This window comes from Notamacropus eugenii, chromosome 6, assembly GCF_028372415.1.
Source record: "Notamacropus eugenii isolate mMacEug1 chromosome 6, mMacEug1.pri_v2, whole genome shotgun sequence".
Taxonomy (NCBI): domain Eukaryota; kingdom Metazoa; phylum Chordata; class Mammalia; order Diprotodontia; family Macropodidae; genus Notamacropus; species Notamacropus eugenii.
The window spans coordinates 73723317-73745024 of NC_092877.1; the positions used below are offsets into that span (position 1 = coordinate 73723317).

The window sequence follows — 21708 nt, forward strand, 5'->3', positions numbered from 1 at the left end:
AGTCCCCCAAAGCCCCGACTGTGAGCAGCCTCTTTACCTTCCGAAAAATCAATCAGTCCCAGCAAATGAAGCAGCTTGAGAGACGCACATATAATCACAACAATACCCACTGTTTGCAGTCCTTCCGACTCCCACTCTAAAGTCAACATTCTCCAAGCAGGCAAATCATTCCAGGCTCCGCACCAGCGGGGAAGAGCGGGAGGCAGGTAATGAGGGGGCCGGCAGCCTCGAGCTGCTGAGGACGAGTTGCAAAAGGAAAAAAGTGAGCAGCTCCTCTCCTTGTCAAGGTGGAAAGCAGTTGAACCTCCCGGCGGAGGAGCGATCCCAAGCGGAGGCCGGCCCACTTTGCCCCTCTTCCCATCTGTTTAAGGGAGCAGCGGGGCTGCTTTTGCACGCCGCCCAGGTCCACCTAGCTTCGGCTCTGTGGACATCGGGACCAGCAGCAGTGACTGTATCTCGAGAGCGTCCAGGGAAACAGCTGTTTCCGAACTGGAGACTTTGCTGTGTCAGTTGAAAGAAGGAACACTCCCAGGAAACTTGCACTAGGGAGCACACTGCCACCAGCACTGTGCATCCTAATGTTCCCAGACTCCAGCTTTGCAAGTCTGTTCAGAGCTGTTTTAACACTATTTTCTGTGTGCGTGTGTGTGTGAAGCTTGACAAACGCCTATTTGCCAAAGGCGGCTGCTTTCCCTCACAGCTAGCTCGTTAGAGGAAAAAAAACTAACCTCCTTCCACAGAAAACAAAAATACTCAGGCATGATATTTGCAGATGTAGCCCCTTCCTCCCCCAGCCCTCCCCATCTCCTCCAGATTCCACTTGCAATGTATTCCAATAGAAATGAAAGGACAATACAAGACAGCTGGGAGTTCTTTGTCAATCTTGGCTTCAGGTCTTATTTAAAGGGATGCCTAATTGAGCACCTACCACATAAGCTTCCCTGTCACCAAGGTCTTATCTGGAGGCTTTGACAAGATTAATCTGGCTGGCAAGTTTACTAACACAAGTATAGAGGGGGGCGGAGAAGGCAAGAACACTGTGGGCATGTGGATTCTTAAGGCAACCAAAGGGCAACAAGAAATGTTTAGGCAGCTAAGTTTCATTCAATATACAGCCCAGGGCTTAATCCAAGTGAAGCATCTTCCCAAGTATGTTTATTCATACACATTCATGTTTTCTTTCTCTAAAGACCACACAAGGAGAGGGAGCCTTCATTCCATGAAACAGCTAAGGGAAAACATAGCCCAGGTGCTGCCAGGATCATTTAAACACAATCAGTCCTGTTTCCCAAGCAGCTGCTACTACTCTCTTGCCCCAGTATCATTCTCCTTTCTGGAGGGATAACAACATAACCAAAGCAAGCCTAATATCCAGGAACATGCTATGGGCCATCTGGGGTGCCTTAGGGCACACTCTCTCATCATTTAGCTTGAATCCTAGCCAGTCTTCAAAGCTTAGTTTCACCTTAGATCACAGCACTTACTGCTGGAAGGAGATTTCATACATCAAAGATCATCATATAATTATAGACTTTAGAGCTGGAAGGGATATTAGAGACTGAGTTCAAGCCTTTCATTTTAGAGGTGAGGGAACTGAGACTGAGAGACAGTAAATGACCTGCCCAGGGTCTCCAATCCAATGCTCAATCCGCTACACCAGAGGTATCATATAAGTGTCTCTGTCCAGCATGTGGCCAGCAACACTACTGATTAAAATATAATTGGGAAATACTTAACAAAATGAATGGAAGTACAATTAAACACAGATACCATTACATTTTAAAAACTAAGTCAATATGCAGTCTGTAGGGATCTACATATATGTATTAGTGCTCCTCTGTCTATTTGAGTATTACTGTACTACACTAGAATGAGAAGCACTATCTCAAACCACTAGTTTTGCAAATCAAGAAAATGAGATTAAAGTGATAGCTCATAGTCATATATTGTTAGAGGATAGGTTGCAAATCTAATTGAGTTCCAATTCCCATTCTGACTTTCTTTTTATTCTATAGTAGCATGAGTGGGCAGCATTATATTTGAAATCAGCAAAACTTGGGTTCCAATCCCACCTCTGATATTGACTAATATAACTTTGTAACTCTGGGCAAGTCACTTAATTTCCCCGAGTCTCAGTTGTTTCATCTGAAAAATGGGTATAAAAAACTGAACAGTTACCTCACAGAATTGTTGTGAATATCAAATGGGATATAATGTATTTAGAAATTTAAATACCATATTAGAAAAAAAAAGCCTTAATGAAATTTTAACTACCTGAGCTCATACTGTACTTTGCTGTCTCAACTCCTGTAAGTCCACTCATTGAACTATTCAACTGATACTTATCAAAGTCTTATATTGTTGATTATCTTTTAATATCTGTCTCTTGTCTTTCACTGGCTAGACTCTAAATTCCAAGAGAATGAACTTGTTTTCTTTAAACTTCTACATCCTCCATAAAACAAGGAGAGTATCTGCACAACAGAAACATTCAGTAGATATGGAATATTATTTCAATCATATTATATAGTATATTTTGAAAAGAGTAGGAAGGGAAGTAGAAAGGCCTACACTAAAGTCCTATCCATATATCAATTGTGAATATTGGATCTCTCATTTCTGGAGCCAGAAATATTTTATTTTTTTGCAATTAAGAAAAATTTGGAACACTTAAAGCATTGTTTATTATCTCCTGACAGGATTACAGTTCATTCATTCATCAAAAAGTTTATTTATTAAGCATGTTCTTTGTGAGGACCATATTTTTGTATATACGCATATATGTGTATATGTATGTACATGTATATGTGTGTATGTATACATATACATACATGTATGTGTATATACATTTGGTGTAGGATGGAGGGAAATGATAAGATGTAAGAAGACTGGAAAGATGGTGGAAAGGGCAGGTTATGCAGGACTTTGAACATCAAGCAAAAAATTTTATTTTTGATTTTGGGGACAGGTAGCCACTGGAGTTTAATGAGTAGGACACATGCTGGCTATGGTAATAATAAAAACAATAACTATCAATTATATGGCACAATTATATTGCACTTCAGAAGGCAATTCACTAAAACTATTCATTTCAGATCAGGTCTCAATCTGCACTGGGGGAGAGAATTTCCTCTTTGGGAAATCCTTATACCAATGAAATCCTAGGTTCTATCCAAAAAAAAAAAAAAAATGAAATAAAAAAGAACAATTATCTACAACAGAAGCTGAGAGGAAGGACTGATCTGATACGGACTGTAGTAGTTTGGCAAAGATTAATGGAATGTTTGTGGGATTAAATTGAATTGATCTGCATCTTAAAAATGAATAGGACTTGCTTATACAGAGAATAGCAGTATAGGGTGAAAAAAAGACACAAAAGAAATGTTTAATAAAGTGTATGCTGGGGATAGTGATGAAGTCTAACTGAAGTCAAAGGCTTATTATGAGACGTATTGCTGAGTAGGTAATGAAGACAAAATAATTTTGGTGAAGTATAGTGAGGCCAAATTATGTAAAGGCTTGGAAGCCAGGAGGATCTTGTATTCTGTGACAATAGGGAGTTACAGACTCATGAGAAGTGGGGAGAAATGATCATGCTTAGATATCTAGGTGATATAGTGGGTAAGGTGCAGAGTCTGGACTTAGGAAGACCTGAGTTCAAATCCAGCCTCAGATACTCTTTAGTTTTGTGACTCTGGGCAGGCTACTTCACTTTTGTATACTTGAATTTTCTCATCTGTAAAATTGGAAAAATAATGTGACCTGCCCCCCCCCCAGGCTTGTTTTAAGAGCTTAGCAAAGTGCCTAGCACATAGTAGGTGCTATATAAATATTAGTGATGATGGTGATGATGATTATGAAAACTATTTACCTCTATGAGACAAGTGTAAGGGTCTTTCTCAATATCCCCATAAAGTATATCAATTCTTTACCTTGTTTTATTACATTTAAAAGGTATTTGAAAGCATTCTGGATTGACTATCTCCAGGAACTACAGTAGTGTTAAAAGTATATTGCACTTAGCTACAGGGCAGACTCTAAAGGTTAGGTAAATGCCCCTTGAATAGATTTCTCTAAAATATGTATATGGATGTCCATTAAACAATTAAGCATTATATCCTTTTGATTTGAGTGCCCTCTTGAATCTATAGAAGGATTAGATTTTAAAATACACCATTAAAAAGCCATTGTAGTTTTAAAAAACCTATTAAAGTTATGCCAAGGTTATCATTATTATTTTTATAAAATAATCCACATATAGAATTCCCTTCAAGATATAAAAAAATGACTTTTCTTCACACACACTTTTTTACATTTTTGCAACTAAGAGATATTTCATAGGAAATATTAAATATTTCTCCTTTGTTTTGTGAATTTCCTACACTATACAATGTTTACTTTTTTAACAAAAGATTCCCTGACATTATTCTTAAACTTGATGATCCACTGGGTACTTCTGATAAAATAACCCAGGATCATTTAGCTATCAATATTCTCACTGCACACAACTCCTATTTCCTGTTCACAGGACACATACATGTTTCATATTGATCTCCTCAATACTGATCTATATCAAAATAGTGGTTGCCACTGGCTACTATGAAGGGCTCACTCAAAACCAAAGTTTGACATGAAGGGTAGGATTTCATGAGCTTTGGGAGAAATAATCCATTAATTTCGGTTTTTATTGAGGTTTACATGAGCCATAGGTTTTGATAGCAGGACTAAGCAGAAGGTGATAGCAAAGGATAGAACACAGGAAATAGAAAGTCCTGTACAATGAGTAGTCTAGTTTGACTATAGCTAGAAGGGGAGTAGTGGGAGATAAAACTGGAAAATATAAGAGGAAGCTTACAAGAGTTGAACGTCAGGATAAACACTTAATGCATTGTTTACACTCAGGGTAGTAGACAATAGGAAACTATTCTGATTGATCAGAGAGATGATGGAACCAGACCCACATATTAGGAATATTATTTTGGCAGTAGATGATGGATGCTTTAGATCAATTAATCAATACTTCTTAAGCACCCACTGTGTACCATAACTATGTCCCTGCCCTCAAGGAGCTTTACATTTTAATAGATTCACTGCAGGGAGGATTATATGAGGTTATCACAATTGCCTTCCATGAGAGATGATAAGGGTCTGAATCAAGGGTAGTTGTAAATGGGAATAGGAAAGAGGAGATGTACTGTAGAAGTAGCATAAACAAGTTTGGCAATAGATTGGAAATAGGATCTAAGGTAAAGAGGAAAAGTTAAAAAAAAAATTAGTCTAATTAACCCCAAGGTGATGAGGAATATGATGGTGCCATAAACTGAGAAAAGGAAATTAGGAAGAAAAGCAGTGTGGGGGTGAGGGAAAAAAGATGAAGCATTCAGTTCTGAACTTGTGACATTTCACGTACCTGTGGGACACAGAGGCATCACAATATCGTATTAAGAGCTGCAGACTTGCAGTTACATGCGCTGACTTGGGTGCCCATTGCAACAAAGCATCCAGCATTTCTGTTTATCACCCTCCATGAATTCCCTTTTCCTATACTGCTGATGGATTACGCTGGCACTGTGGCTCATGGGTGGTAAAGCCTGTGGCAATAGTGTCTCTTAGATGTAGCAATAGTGAGGTTTGCATCAGGTAATTTACAACAGAAGGCAATTCTCAGGAAGAGGAACCTTCTCACCTTTTCTTGCAGGTTAGATTGGCATCTCCCCACTTGGGGTGGAATATAACCTACTGAGTGGAGGTATATGCCTGTCTAAATATATCACTTAGTATTTAGTCAGGTTCAGTCTCCCAGTGCTTAAGTAGGAAACTCCCAGGGAGTAATGTAAGTGCTTTGGAAGCTACATTAACTCTTCTAGGCCATTAGGGTCCCATTTGGTGCTCCACAGTGGGCACTTTATGAAATGGGACCCGACGGATCTGAAGACTTTAATGAACCTCCTAAGTGATGCCAACTTACTCAGAATGACAACCAAGTGCTATAGAAAAGGGGTGATCATCTCGGTATTGAATATGTCATACTATAAATGCTCTTAGAAAATATGGCTACAAGGTATTTCTTACAAAATCACTGAAACATATTAATCAAGGCCTCTTCTTTCTCCACAGAAAACATACTTTTCATACTAATACTAAACCCATTTCTTTAAGAAACATTAGAAAAATCAGGCAGACACAAGGCTGAGGAGAAATGTCATTTTCTGGTATATAAAATGATGCAGGGGAAAAAATCATCAAAATATTCAAAGCTGACATTTGTTTACAAAAAACCGTGCATACCTTATCTTCTTCTCAAAAGAAAAAAAGCAAAACAAACCCCTGAGAAGATAGTCATGTTTGATAGATGAGGAAACTGAAGCTGAATGGTTATTTGAATTAGCCAGGGTCACTCGCTTTCATGTATGGGAGTACTGCCTTCTCAGTCTGCATGACTCTTGATAAAGCTGTAAATCCTCTATAGGTGATCTACTCAATATAGTGGAGGCCTTTCATAGGGGTTCATTTGATATTTGGGGGATGCCAGAGCAGCCCTACCCTGTCCATCTTCCGTCCTTCATCACTATGTGATTGGGGTCATTTGGCCCCATTTGGATCCTTCTTTTATAGGATTCCCCATGCATAAGTCTTCATTGTGTTGTTAAACCCATCATCCATTTCTCCATCTCTTTAGACCATTTGATGGGTGATCTTTTGCCTCATCTTGCCTGGAATTGTCTCCAGGCCATTTTTTGGACATTTCCACAGCATGTGGCCTGCACTCTGGTCACTGGCATCATCCTCCCCTCTTACTTTAACTTTGGCCTCTGTCTCTGAAAGTTGTTCTCTGTTTTCTAAGTATTTCCGTTGTCTTGCCTTGTATCAGGCCTATATGCCACTTCCTTAGCTTATGTACCAGGCTGCTCTCTCTACTTTCTATGCTCTTTACTTATCTCATTAGAATATAAATTTCTTGAGGCCAGGGACTATTTTGTTGACTTTTCTTTGTACCTCTAGCACTTGGCCCAGTGTCCGGTATATAGTAAGCATTTAATAATTATATTTCTCTCTCTCTCCCCAATTTTGATTCTTTGGAGGCAATGATGTTCCGTATTTGTCAGCCACATAGCAACACTTTGAGAACACTAGGTCATAAAAGGTGATTGTGCAGTTTGGGATGACTGAGAGTGTTGTAGTTTTCCAGATTCAATCCAATCCTATTTTCTCTGGTGAGTCTATTATAAACCTAGTTGACTCATTTTCCATCTGTAGCGATTGTTTTGTTTTGTTTTGTTTTGGGGTGTGTGTGTATGTGTGTGTGTGTATGTATGTATAATCATCATAGATCTAGAAACATTATGCTTACGGAGACCACTACACACACCCACACACCCACATGTATACACTCACATACAGTTATCTTTCTTAGGCATGTTCCTCCTTTATTCTAAAATTTTCAGTGATTTCCTATTTCCTATTGAGTAAAATTCCAGCTGTTCTCTTCCTGCCATTCAAGGCTCTATATAGATTGGTGTCATCCTACTTTCTGAATCTCCCTTGTCATTCCCTTCTACTCATTCTACACTCGACCTAACTGAGTCCAACCTGAAGAAGAATATGCAATAAGTAGTCATCTGGATTTCCTGGGAAACCTTAAGTGAGAAAGAACCCACTAATTCCCAAGGTGGTTCATCACACTTCTGGATGGCTTTCCATCCACCAAACTGACACCCTGTTTCAAATTCTATTGAGGACTCCTTGTTCTACCCTCTGAAACTAAAAGTAACAAACCTAATCCTTCCATGGCACACTGTTTAAAAAATTTGAAGACAGTGACCATCTCCCCCTTTCCCATCTCTGCCTCTTAAATTGCTATCCATGATTTAAAACCACAATCAACAAACATTATCAGATTTCTAGAACATATCAGACCTTATCCTCGGTACTGCTAATACAAATGAAAAATTGAGAGAATTTCTGCCCTCAAGAAAATTGTAAATTCTTATCCTAATTATTACCTAGATTTAGGGAAACCTAGTTATGTCATAACTAAGTTTTATTCAGGAGATTTTCCTGGAATTTCTGGAGTGGAAATAATAGTCAAAGTGAGAAACTGACCTGCTGAGGTTTGCCCACAGGACAGAATATGGTTCAAGGTGTACCCAGAAACCTCAGAGGACATCTGATCCATACCTGCTATGAAGCCTCCTTATTTTCCCCTTGGTCTGCACATACCCCTCTTTTTACTAGTTCTCTAAGGTACTTATGTGATATTGTATAATATAGCTATATGTATTTTCATATTATTCCTCCCACTAGACTGTGAGCTCCAAAAGCATAGGGACTGTTTAATCTAAATTTCACATTGTTTTTCAGGTCTCTTTGCACTCTGAAACAGTGTGATTCTGATTCTTCAGTTGATGACATGATTGTCTTCTGTCCATGTTAACATTCTCTAGAATTCCTGGTTGTCACAATAAAGAAAATTCTGACCCATTCTGAAATAGATGTCAGGAGATACTCAACTCTGTAACAAGAACTACAGATAGCATCTGAGAGATTCTCTGTTCCAACTAAGAATAACGTCTGAGAAATTCAGTCTTATTTCCAGGCAAAGCAAATAAAATCTAGGAAGGAAATGGAGGATGGGTTTCTTTTTTAGTAGCTAGGTTCCAGAGCAACCTAGAAAGATGGAAATAAAATTCTTTTTCTTTTGGAAGGCAAGCCTCATTTTATAGACATTTAGTAAAAAGAGATGGTTGAAGACTGAGTCCACCCAGTTTGCTTGCTAAAATAGGAGGTCTATTTTCATGCCCAAATTGGTTCTACCAAAATCATTGAATGAAAACTTTTTCTATTGTGCTGAAATACATACACACACACACACACACACACACACACACACACACACACACACACACACTCTGAAAGACACCTTTGATGTAATACTCTTCTTTTGGAACCAGCAATATTATCCCCAACCCAACCCAAACCCTATCCCCAATGTATTGTAGATGAAAAAGAAGGCCTTAATTAGCAGTCCCTTTCTGAACTTTTACATTTTCATAGAGGAGAGATATGATAAACGGAGTGTGCATTTTTAAATGTTAAAAGAAAACGAGATATGAGCTGAGTCAATCAGCCATGGTATTGTTTATTTAGTATCCAGTTGTAATTAGCCATTGAGCTTTGGACATCAATCAGTTGGAATCTCCTGTGAGCCTAGTATCTAGTTATCCAGAGAAGAATGATATATAGAGGAGAGTGAAGGGTCTTAACATCATACCACCCAAGGAAATTTAGTCTGAAGAAGAGACAGGGCAGGAGGAGCGAGGAAACACACAATCATTGCTTTCAAGTACCCTGAGTATTGTAGCATCGTAGCCAAACATAGGAAGAGCTCAGAATGGAGAGGGGTTTACCACCCAGCAGGGACAGAGTTCATTTATTAGTCTTCCACACAGTGAAATGCTACAGATCTCCAATTTGTGAAGATGATGTACTAAGTGGCAGAGGAGAGGAGCTAACTCTTCTGGTTCCTCTCCAGTTCTCTTTTCCACCATATTGTCTTGTCTCTGTCAGAGATGAAGTTTACTTGGTGACAACATTTTTAAAAAGAGGTTTTATAGGTATCTTTTGTTTTCACTTTACTTAAATTTTGTTCCTGTATCTCTTCTCTTTCTTCTCCACAAGTGTCATCCTTTATAATAATTTTTTAAAGAAAATAGAGAAAAAAAATTCATTAAAACTGATCAATATATTTTTAAAAATCTGACAATATATGCAATATTCTACACACATGGACTCTTGCATGGAAGAATCATCTTTTCATACTTCTTTTTTGGGGGTGTCAAGCTGTTCTTTATAATTTCTCAACATTTCTTTTCAGTTGGTATTTGGTGATTGTTATTTCCATCTGAACTGATGTAGTTAACTTATATTGTTTTCCTGACTCTGCTTAACCTTCCAGCAGTTCATGGCTTTCCATGCCTTTCTGTATTCATCATGTCTGTCCTTTCAGCACAGTGAGATTCCATTACATTTCTTGTACCCCACTTTGTGTAGTAATTTCTGAACCCATGGGCATCTATCTACTTTGCTGCCAATTCTTTGGAACCATAAAAGTGCTGCTGTAAATATTCTGGGGCACATGAATCCTTTCAGAGGTATGTGTCAGTAACCTTCTCAGGCACACATGCCTACTAGCAGAAACTCTGGCTCAAGAGGTATGAACATTTTATTGCTAGTGACAGTAACTTAAAAAGAATCATCATAAGGCAACTGGTCAGACAGTGCTATGGACTTTCTACATCTGAACATTGACAGAAATTGTGGAATCCACAGATAGAGAAGATGAGGAGTGAGATACATCTTCATTAGGCAACACTAGCATTATACTACTTTTCTTAGACCAATTGTCCTTAAACAGATCTCTCTGTGTGTAATCAGTACTGCAGAGTAGAAGCCCATGTTGGCTCACTTGTATTTTGTTTGGAGGGAATATCAAATCAAGACACAGCATTTCTCTGTGTCTGGGTCAGGACTGGTTACGTGAATTAGGAGCACTTTTGGAATGTATAGGGGAAATAGCAATTTTGCCTCTGCCTTTACTACTTGTACGACCCTAAAATTTTTCTAAGGTCTTTTAAACTATTAGTCCATGATCCAATGACAAGCAAGTAGTTGATAATTTGCAATTAGGATGAGACAAATCATTTGTACAAGGGTATACACTTGGTTCAAGGGCTCCACGTTGTGGCACAGTTAATCTGTGCGACTATAATGTTTACTGGAAATTTTAACTATATATCCCATTAGAACACACAGGGCATTCCATATTTCATTTCCCTCTTTAGTCATTTTCCATGATTGGGATGCTCACTCTCTTCACCTTGTCCACTTGGAGTCCCCAGTCCCTTCAAGACAGCAATCAAGTTCTACTTCAAATTGGAGACCTCTGATCGCTGTGGTTATTAGTTGTCTCCCTCCCTTTTGCCTCCCCTTACTTTCCATTCCCCCATATGTATTTTGCTTTCTATCTGGGTCTGTGCTATTTTCCCACCACAAGAATGCAGGCTCTTTGAACACAGGACTTTAAAGTTCATTTATGCCTTTTCATTCCTAGTATCTAACACAGTGATAGCTTAAGGAAAAGTTAGATGGACCACAGTTGAAATGGAAAGGACTTTGGGTTGTTTGTCACATTCCACTGGCTACTATGTTAGATTCTCTCCTTGCCTGGTAGCAGGAAACATTTCTCCCATAGAGACAGCTCTATAAATGGTAACTAGGTTCCCAGGTCATCTGGCAAAAGTCTCTCCTGCCATAATGTAGCTGAAATGGTACCACTGTTTCTACCTAAACAAATATTCTAACTTCCAAAAAAACAGTTTATGAATGAACTTTTGGGACATGGCTTTATTGTAAATTGGAGATTGCTTGTATGCAGCAAGAGAAAAAAAATACAGTGTTTTACAATCCCTAAAAACCAATCAACATTTCATGTTTTAAAGATACTGTTTGGATGGGGTATATTTTCTCCTTGCCTTTAGAGCACAAAAAACCCTCATTTTTTCTATGGCACAGAGGCAAAATATGAGTCCCAGAATGAATTTCTTGTTTCAGTGCCTTTCAAGAGCCACTCTGGAAAACTCCAAGTGACAAGAAATGCATTAGCCAAATAAGGTTGAAGCATTTATAAGAGGTGTCTGGAAGAATGGGCTGGCCTAGGTGGCACATTAGATAGCGTCCTGGACTTTGAATGAGAAGTCAGAGGTTCCTAAAGACTTTTGGCCTTTAACAAGTCATTTAACCTTCTTTAGCCTCAGTTTCCTCATCTGTAAAATGGGGATAATAACAGCAGGGTTATTGTTAGGATCAAAGGATATAACCTATACAGAGCACTTTTCAAATCTTAAGGCATCACAATCATCACTGATATTATGATGATTACTACCACTTCTATTTTATAAGAGGGCAAAGCAGAAAGTAAAGAGGGAACAAGTAGCTCATCCAGTGATAACAATAATAATCATGGCTATAAAATTGCTTACCCTACATAATAACAGTCACTGACATTTACATGGTGCTTTCAGATTTGAGAAGTGTCTTATTTTCTTGGGGTTTTAGGGTTTACAAAGCAAAAGAAAACCTGTAAGCAATCAATCAGTCAATCAATTAGCATTTATTCAACACTTATGTGCCAGGCACTGTGCTAAGGATGCAACGAAAAACAGTGACATAGTTCCTGCCCCCTAGGAGTGTATTTTACAGGGCAAGACAGCATATATGAGTAGAAGTATATACAATAAAAGTACATCCCAAGCAAATAAAAGTAAATTTTTGGAGGGGGAAGCACTAGCCACTGGAGATGGGGGAAATCAGAAAAGGTTTTATATGCTAAGCAGACTTTGGGCTCAGCTTTTCATGAAACTAGGGATCTAAATAGGTGGAGGGGTGAAGAGAATGGATTCTAGAAATGGAGGGTGAAAGCACAGAAGTGGGAGATGGACTATTTGGTGACATAAGTTAAATGAGCATGAAAATTCTGATTTTACATATTGGGAAATGAAAATACAGAGAGGCAAAGAGATTTTCTTCTTGACACAACTCTAATAGGTGGTAGATCTCAGGCTTCAACATAGATTTTTCTGACTTTACTATGGCATGGTGGTTTTATACATTATGTGATGTCTGGAAAAGGACATGACATGTCAAATAGACCAAAGAAGTGAATGTGTTCAGTGCTAAATGTTGTGACTCTCCTATCTAGGAGCTCTTCTCTGAATGACTTTGCTGAAGAAAAAGCCTGACTTCAAAACATCAGTAGAGGAGGGGGCGTCAAGATGGTGGAGTAGAGAAGACCTTAACCATACTGTCCTAAATTTCCCTCCAAACAACTTAAATATACACCTCAAATAAAAATCTGGAGTGTCAGAACCAACAAAAGGTTGGATGAAACAATTTTCTAAAGCAAGAAAACATAAGAGATCAGCAGGAAAGGTCTGTCTCATCAAGGTAGTGGTTGACCTTGGGACTGCAGTACAGATCACACTGTGGTGATGGCTGCATTGGAAGTGGAAACAGCTTTAGCAGCTCTCAGCTGGGGTGGTGTGTCAAACAACTAGTCAGAAAGCAATTGCAAGGGACCCTTTGCTGGCACTGGGTTTAGGACACTATTCCATTGCTAATACACAGTTCCAAGTCTCAGTCCAAGGGTCAAAGGGAGTTATAGGCCATAGAAGAATAGAGACACAGTGTCCCTTTCCAGTGTGGAAAGAAGCTCTTGTGGTTACTCATGGGGGAGTAATGACATTGGTTTTAATTCGAAGACAAGAGGGGCACTACCAATTGCAGCTGCAGGAGAGTGGGGAATTTGGCCACAGTCCCAGGACCAGGAGGAGTGCTAACACTGGTGGCTACAGGGATGAATAGGACATACCAGGAGAACAGTGACCACACCTCTCTTAATATCATACAGTCATAGAAGCACCAAAAACCTACAGATTTCTCCCTCTCCCAACCCCTGCCCAGATCTAGAACTAGCTCTGAAAACAGGAGCAAGATTATCCTGAAGATGAGGAAAATACCCCCACAAACCTTGGAGCAGAACCCAAATTTAACATAAAGTTAAAAGTCAAGAAATAGGCTGGAAAATGAGCAAACAACAATAGGAAAGAACCTGACTGTAAGAAGATACTATGGTGACAGGGAAGATTGGGACACAAACCTAGGAGAAGATAATGTCAAAACAAAATAGCAAAGAAAAAATTGTGAATTGGTCACAATACCAACAAGAATTCTTAGAAGAGCTCAAAAAGAACTTTAAAAGTCAAATAAGAGAGGTAGAAGAAAAATCTGGAAAAGAAATGAGAGTGATGGTAAAATAAGTGCAAAAAGTACTGAAGAAAATAATACTGTAAAAAGCAGAATTTGCCAAATAGAAAAAAAGAGGTACAAAAATTACTGAAGAAAAGAACTCCCTAGGAAATAGAACTGATCAAATGGAAAAAAAAGGTTCAAAGGCTCACTGAAGAAAATAATTCCTTAAAAGTTACAGAAATCATAAGGAATCAATAAGGTTAATATATTTACATCTTTGAATGGGAAGATGATTATTGTAATGACTAAGAACTGTATCATTATTAGGATAATTAGAAGGAGTATATGTAGACAGAGGGCATGGTGTGAAATGATTATGCAGGGATAATTTCCAAAAAAATGAAAGGCTGAGAAGAAAGGATACACTGGGAGAAGAGGAAAGGGAGAGAAATAACTGAAAAATATGTCCAATAAAAGAGGCATGAAAGGAAGAGCTTTTACAATGGAGGGAAAGATTAGTGAGCAATTTTTGAACCTTTACTCTAATCAGAATTAGTTCAAAGGGGAAATGATATACACATTTGGTTGGGTATGATGATCTATCTTATCCTATAGGAAAGTAGGAGGGGAAAAGGAGGGGGACTGGTAGAAGGGATGGTAGATTAAGGGGTAGTGATTAGAAGCAAAACAGACTTTGAGATAGGACAGGGTGGAGAGGAGGGGGGATTAAGAAGGGAAAACAGAATGGAAGGAAATGTATAGTTAATAAATTATAAATATTCATGTGAATGGGATGTACTTGCTCATAAAACTGAAGTAAATAGCATGATGGATCAGAAATCAGAATCCAGCAAAATATTGTTTAAAAGAAATGCAATTGGAAAAGAGAGATGTACACAGAATAAAATAAAGGGCTAGAGCAGAATCTATTATACTTCAGCTAAGGTAAAAAAGACAGAATAGCAATCATGATCTCAGACAAAAGAAAAGTGAAATTAAAACCTAATTAAAAGAGATAAGGAGGGAAACTATATTGTTCTTTAAAAATTGCCATAGACAATGAAGTACTATCAATATTAAGCATTTTTTTTTCATCACATAACATAGTATCCACATTCTTAAAGGAAAAGTTAAATAAGTTACAGGAGGAATAGGAAACTATACTATTGGAGAATCTCAACTTTCCCCTCTCAGAACTAGACAAATCTAACCATAAAATAAGCAATAAAGGAGTTAAGGTGATGATTAGAATTTGAGAAAAGTTAGATATAATAGACCTTTAGAGAAAATGAACGGGAATGGAAAAAAGCATATCCTTTTCTCAGCTGTACAAGGTACCTTTATAAAAATTGACCATGGACTAGAGCATAAAAACTTCAGAACCAAATACAGAGAGGTAGAAACATTAAACAAATCCTTTTCACATCATAATGAAATAAAAGTGTTTTCAATAAAGGCTCATGGAAACATATTGAAAATTAATTGGAAATGAAATAATCTAACCCTAAAGAATGAGTGGGCCAAACAACAAATCATAGAAACAATCAATAATTTCATTAAAGAGAGTGACAAAAATGAGACAATACACCAAAATTTATGGAATGCAGTCAAAGCAGTACTTAAGAGAAATTTTTATATCTTTAAATGCTTACATTGATAAAATAGAGAAAGAGTAAATTAATAAATTAGGTGTGCAACTAAAAACGAACTAGAAAAAATTTTAAAATCTCCAATTAAAAACCAAATGGAAATCCTGGAAATAAAAAAGAGATTAACAAAGGCGAATATTAAAACAAAGCCATTGAACTAATAAATAAAACTAAGGGCTGGTTTTATAAAAAACAATAGCAATAACAATAGATGAACCATTGGTTAATTTGATTAAAAAAATAAAGAAGAAAAACCAAATTACCAGTATAAAAATGAAATGGGTGAATTTACCACCACTGAGGATGAAATTAAAGTAATTATTAGGAACTATTTTGCCCAATTATATACAAATAGATCTGACAATCCAAGTGAATTGGACAAATATTTACAAAAATATAAATTTTCCAGATTAACAGAAGAGGAAATAAAATACTTAAATAACTCTATCTTAGAAAAAGATATTAAATAAGCCATACAAAAACTACCTAAAGATAAAATTCCAGGACCAGATGGATTTACAAGTTAATTCTACCAAACATTTAAAGAACAATTAGTTCTAATCCTATATAAACTATTTGGAAAAGCAGGCAACGGAGTCCTTCCAAATTCCTTTTACAACACAAATATGGTTCTCGTACATAAACCAAGAAGAGCAAAAACATGTAGAGAACTGAGCCAAACTTATAGGAATATGAATCATTCCACAATTGATAAATGGTCAAAGGATATGAATAGGAAATTATTGGAAGAAGAAATCAAAGCTATCTATAGTCAAATGAAAAAATGCTCCAAATCCCTATTGATTAGAGAAATGCAAATTAAAACAACTTTGAGGTGCTACTTCATACCTAAAATATTGGCTAATATGACAGAAAATGACAAATATTGGAGGGCCTGTGGGAAAATTGGGACACACGCACTGTTGGTGGAATTGTAAACTGATTCAACCATTCTGGACAAAATTTGGAACTATGTCCAACGGGCTATAAACATGAGTACCCTTTGACCCAGCAATACCACCAAGACTGTGTCTGAAAGAGATTTAAAAAAAAAACAAAAACAAAAAGGATCTATATGTACAAAAACATTTATAGTAGTTCTTTTTGTGGTGGCAAAGAATTGGACATCAAGGGGATGCCCATCAATTGGAGAATGGCTGAGCAAGCTATGGTATGTGATTGCGTTGGAATACTATGTGATGCTATAAGAAATGATTAGTAGGATGGTTTCAGAAGAACCTGGAAAGACTTGTATGAACTTATTCAAAGAGAAGTGAGCAGAACCAGTGGAAGAGTGTACTCAATAACAACAATATAGGATGATTTACTATGAATGACTTAGCTATTCTCAGCAGTATACTGGTCTATGATAATTCCAAAAAAAAAAAACAAAAAACTCACATGGAAAATGCTATCCACATCCAAAGAAATAACTCTGAATGCAGATCAAAACATACTATTTTCATTTTTTTGTTTTTCATTTCTTACTTTTTCCCTTTGTTACAATTTTTCTTTCACAAAATGACCAATATGGAAATATGTTTATATAGTTGCAGATTGAAACCCTTTATCAGACTACTTGCTGTCTCAGGGAGGGAAGAGGAGGAAGGAAGAAAGAAAAATTTGGAATTCAAAATCTTATAAAAATAAATGTTGAAAGCTAACTTTACATGTAATTGAAAATAATAAAATACTGCCAAGTGGAAAATATAAATGAAAAACTTAAAAAAGAAAAAAAATTATTAACATATATTTGAGAAAAAAATAAAAAATTAAATGTAAAAAACTAGAACAAAACAAAGCAAAATCCTACAAATGGTAAGTGTTAGATTGAAGTCAAAAGACCTGAGTTCAAATATTGGCTGTGTACCTATATAACTTTTTACAAAACAGTCTCTCTGGGTCTCAGTGACCTTGGTAAGAAGCTTGTACTAAATGGTCCTGGAGGAGCCTTTTGTCTCTGGATCTACAATTCTATGATTCTGATTACCTAGTAACAGTGCTGGCACAAGCGGTTCTCTTGCTTTCTGAAAATTCAGACCCCTGTCACTATTGCAATCAGATATAGAAGTTTTAGGGACCTGTCTTCCCTTCATGTTCTATGTGACTCATAGTCAGAACCTTCCTCCCTAGGTAGAAAAGCAGGCCCACGCTATGACCATGTGGGCCAAGGATGTGACATTAGCATCAGTCCATTAAATGTGTAAAAGCAATTACTTTGAACACAATTTACACAGTTATTGATTTCATATAAAACTACCTGGTATAAGATAGTTCATAAAATATGTTTGTATTTGTACTGTGAATTTGGCTGTACAAGCTTTGTGATTTATTAATACCTCCATCACATTAGATGTTAAGGGATGGAAATATTCCAATTATAGGCAGAAAGAACCACATGTATTACCTCATTTCTTAACTTTCCAAGAGAATTAGCCAGAACAGGAATTTTGTGTCTGTATTTTTAAAAGAAAGGCTGATTTCCCTGATTTTCTTTGTGGAAGTATGAGAAAGAATATGTCATAATGAAAAGGGCTGGAGTTAGAAGAGTTAAAGTTTGATCTGAATCCTGACTTTGCCACTGATTACCCATATGACTTTGGGTCAATCACTTTATCTCTCCAAATCTTGGTCTTCTCATCTGGAAAATGAAATTATTGACATTCTGTAAGGCAATTTGGAATTATGCTTTTAAAAGTGACAGAAATGTCTATAACTTTCCACCCAGAGATCGCACTGCCAAAAAATTAAAGCCAGAGAAAAAGTCCTCAATACACTAGAATATTCACAATAGCCCTTTTTTTGGGAGCAAAGGACTGGAAACAATGTAGATGCCTCCAACTGAGAAACAGCCAAACAAATTGTGGCATGTTAATGTAATAGAATATTGTCACTCTGAAAAACAAACAAACAAACAAACAAGAATTTGGAAGAATTCAGAGAAGAGCAGGAAGACATGAACCGATGCAGAGCTAAGTGAACAAAATCAGGAAAACAATACACACAATGATTGTAACAATTTAAATAGAAAGAGAAATAGCAACAATAAATAAAATAATATTGTGTAATTATTATGACCAAATTTGAGCCCAGAGAAAAGATTAGAAAATTTATCTCCCTCTCATTTATAGTAATAATGATGATGGTTCCATAAAGTCCAGAACTCTGGTTTCTCCTTCAGATCAGGAGGATATCCCCACAAGATAGAGACTGTTTTCCCTCCTTCAGACAGGACCTCTCTGAAGGTGAAGGCAATGACAAACCAAAGTTCTACAGAGCAAACTAAGATGCCTAGCAGGTCTGGAATTTTCCAGAGTGTGAAGCTGCTTGGGCTATTCTATCCCTTTTTTCCCTGAGTCCCTTCAAGACACAGTTCAAATTTTACCTTTTGTAGAAAGCCTTTCTCAATCCTACTTAGTGCTAGTACTAGACTAGCTTTCTGAATATACATATCATGTATGTGCCTAATTATTTATGATTTCACTATTAGAATATGATCTCCTTGAGTTCAGGGACTATTGTTCTATTTCTTAGTATCCCCAGGGCTTTTGTACAGTACCTGATACCTAGTAAGTGCTTAATAAATACTGACCAACTGATTTCTTTGTAGAAGTGAGGAAGTATAAGCAGAGGTGGGGAACCTGAAGCCTCCAGGCCACATATAGGTTCCCAAATGCAGCCCTTTGATTAAATCTAAACTTCACAGAACAAATCTTTGGGGACTTATTCTGCGAAGTTTGGATTCAAAGGACTGCTCTTGAGGACCTGGAAAATCACATGTGGCCTCAAGGCTGCAGCTTTCCTACCCCTGGTATAAAACATTGCATATACTGCCAGAATCGATTGACATGTTGACTCATTTTGCTGAACTGTCTTCAAAAAATTATTTGTTACAACAAATGGAAAGGAGAAATATATGTATCCATAGCTATATATTTATATCTAAATTGAATGGATTGTACCAGATTAGAGATTCTTAACTTGGGATACATCAACTTAAAAAAATATATTTTGGTAACCTAATTGAATATAATTTGTTCCTTTGACTTGCTAAACATTTTACCTTTTATATTCTAAAATATGATTCTGAGAAGGGGTCCACAAGCTTTATCAAACTGTCATAAAAGTCAATGACATAAAACAAGGTTAACTACTCCCAGACTCAATGATCTCTAGGTCTATTATAGTTCTAACTCTTATAGTCTTACAGTTATCTTGGAAAATTCCTACAGGAGCAGACCATTTGCCTGTAGGGGCATTTATACGACTCTGAAATGGTTACTCTCAGGCACATACATTCCTTAAGCTGCCTCCTTAATTCTATAGTGTAGTCTTGGTCCTATAAGAAGCTTACTGAAGTCACCTGAAAGGGTTAATCAAGTTCCCTTAAGGCCTGTCTCATGATGACAGAGAGGTAGTGCATGTAGTAAACATGGCACAGCACTTGAAGTCAACAGGACTGGAGAAGGACAAATGCCCCAGTTTTCTAAAAAAAGGAATTGAATAGATTCTGTAAACTAGTGGCCAATTAGCCTGAATTTGATTAGTGGCAAAATAAAAGGATCATTACAGGGAAGGCTTAAAAACATCAAGAAAATGAACCAGTGATTATAAAGATCCAGGATGGCTTCATCAAGAATGGGTCTTCCAAGACTAAAATTATTTCCTTTTCTGACAAGGTGGTTGTTGTTGTTTTCATCATTCATTGCCAAAGAAGACCATGACATCATAGAAATGATGACATGACTTGCACTTGACTTTGTTTTGAGTGAGGGAGGGCTGTGCAGGTCACCAGTCTCACTTCTCCTCCAGAGCCATCTGAATCCAGTGATCAGATATTCATCAGGATGACTGGAGATGGCCCAGGATGGACTGGGAGACCTTGGAGTCTTTAGGCAGGTACTCACTTAGGGTGAGGCAATGCCCATTCATTGAATAGGCCTCTTTAAGAAGTAGTCAGGGGATGGCCCCTTTAGTGAGGCAAAGAAAAGAAAGACGTCAGACTGGGAGAGAAACAGCAATAGGTCATGTAAGTATGACCTAAATAACATCCCTTGTGAATGTGACCTGGAGGGAATAGATTCAAGGGATTAGACCTGGTAGATGGGAATGTCTGATGAACTACGGACAGAGGTTCACAATATCGTACAGGAGGCAACAAAAGATATCCCAAAGGAAAAAAGCAAGAAAGTGAAATAGCTGTCTAATGAGACTTTACAAATAGCTTATAAAAAGAAGGAAAACAAAAGGCAAAGGAGAAAGAGAAAGCCATACCTAACTGCACGCAGAATGCCAGAGAACAGCAAGATGAGATAAGGTTGCCCTAAATGAACAACACAAAGAAATAGAAGAAAACAATGGAATGGAAAGACGAAAGATCTCTTCAGGAAAACTAGAGATATCAAGGCAATGTTTCATGCAAAAAATGGGCATTCTAAAAGACTAAAGTGGTAGGGACTTAACAGAAAGTATTAGAGATTAAGAAGAAATGACAATAATATACAGAAGAGTCATCCAAGAAAGATCTTAACATCACTGATGACACCAGGATGATGTGGTTGCTGACCTAAACTGATACATCCTGGAGAGTGAAGTCAAATGGGCCTGGGCCTTAGGAAGCATTCCTAATAATAATGCTATGGGAGTTGACAATTCCTGCTGAAATATTTAAAATCCAAAAAGATAATGCCATTAAAGTGTCCCATTCACTGTGCCATCAAATTTGGAAAACTCAACAATGGTCACTGGATTGGAAAAGGTCGATTTACATTCTGAACCTAAAGAATAATGACAGGGTTATTAAATTAATAGAGCAGGAAAATGCTGCAGAGACAGTTTACTTAGATTTTGGCAAAGCTAGTATCTGGTAGACATGATAGAGAGATATGGACTATTTCATATCGCAGTTAAATGGACTTGCAACTGGTTAAGTAGTCAGACTAAAACAGTGGGTATTAATGGATCAGTAAGAAATTGGCAAGAGTCTGCTTGGCCCTATACTGTTTAATATTTTTATTAATGGCTTAAATAGGGCATTGGGTGACCTCTAATAAGTTAAAATTCAACAGGGATAAATGTAAAGTTTTACACTTTGGTTCAAATGATCAATTTTACAAACAGAGCATTGGGGAGGTATAGTTACACAGCACTTTGAAAAAGATTTTGAGTTTCTTGTAGATATAACCTCAGTGTGACTCAGTAGTGGGTTATAGCAGGGAAAAAAATCTAATGGGAGCTTGTGCTACATGAAGAA

The 21708-nt window shown here is 37.3% G+C and overlaps 1 protein-coding gene across 3 annotated transcripts in view; it reads right to left on the bottom strand.

The window, feature by feature from the left end:
• Positions 1-21708, bottom strand: part of KCNIP4 (potassium voltage-gated channel interacting protein 4) — a 506159-nt gene that overhangs the window by 242446 nt on the left and 242005 nt on the right. Inside the window, exon 1 of one of the 3 annotated variants that reach the window (XM_072622133.1) lies at positions 38-3164. The exons of 1 other annotated variant lie outside the window; for it this stretch is intronic. In XM_072622133.1, coding sequence (XP_072478234.1) covers positions 38-149 — 112 coding nt within the window. In that variant the 5' untranslated portion in view covers positions 150-3164. Of the gene's footprint in view, positions 1-37; positions 3165-21708 lie in introns of those variants that run through there. One more of the 3 variants, XM_072622135.1, reaches the window with a different exon arrangement.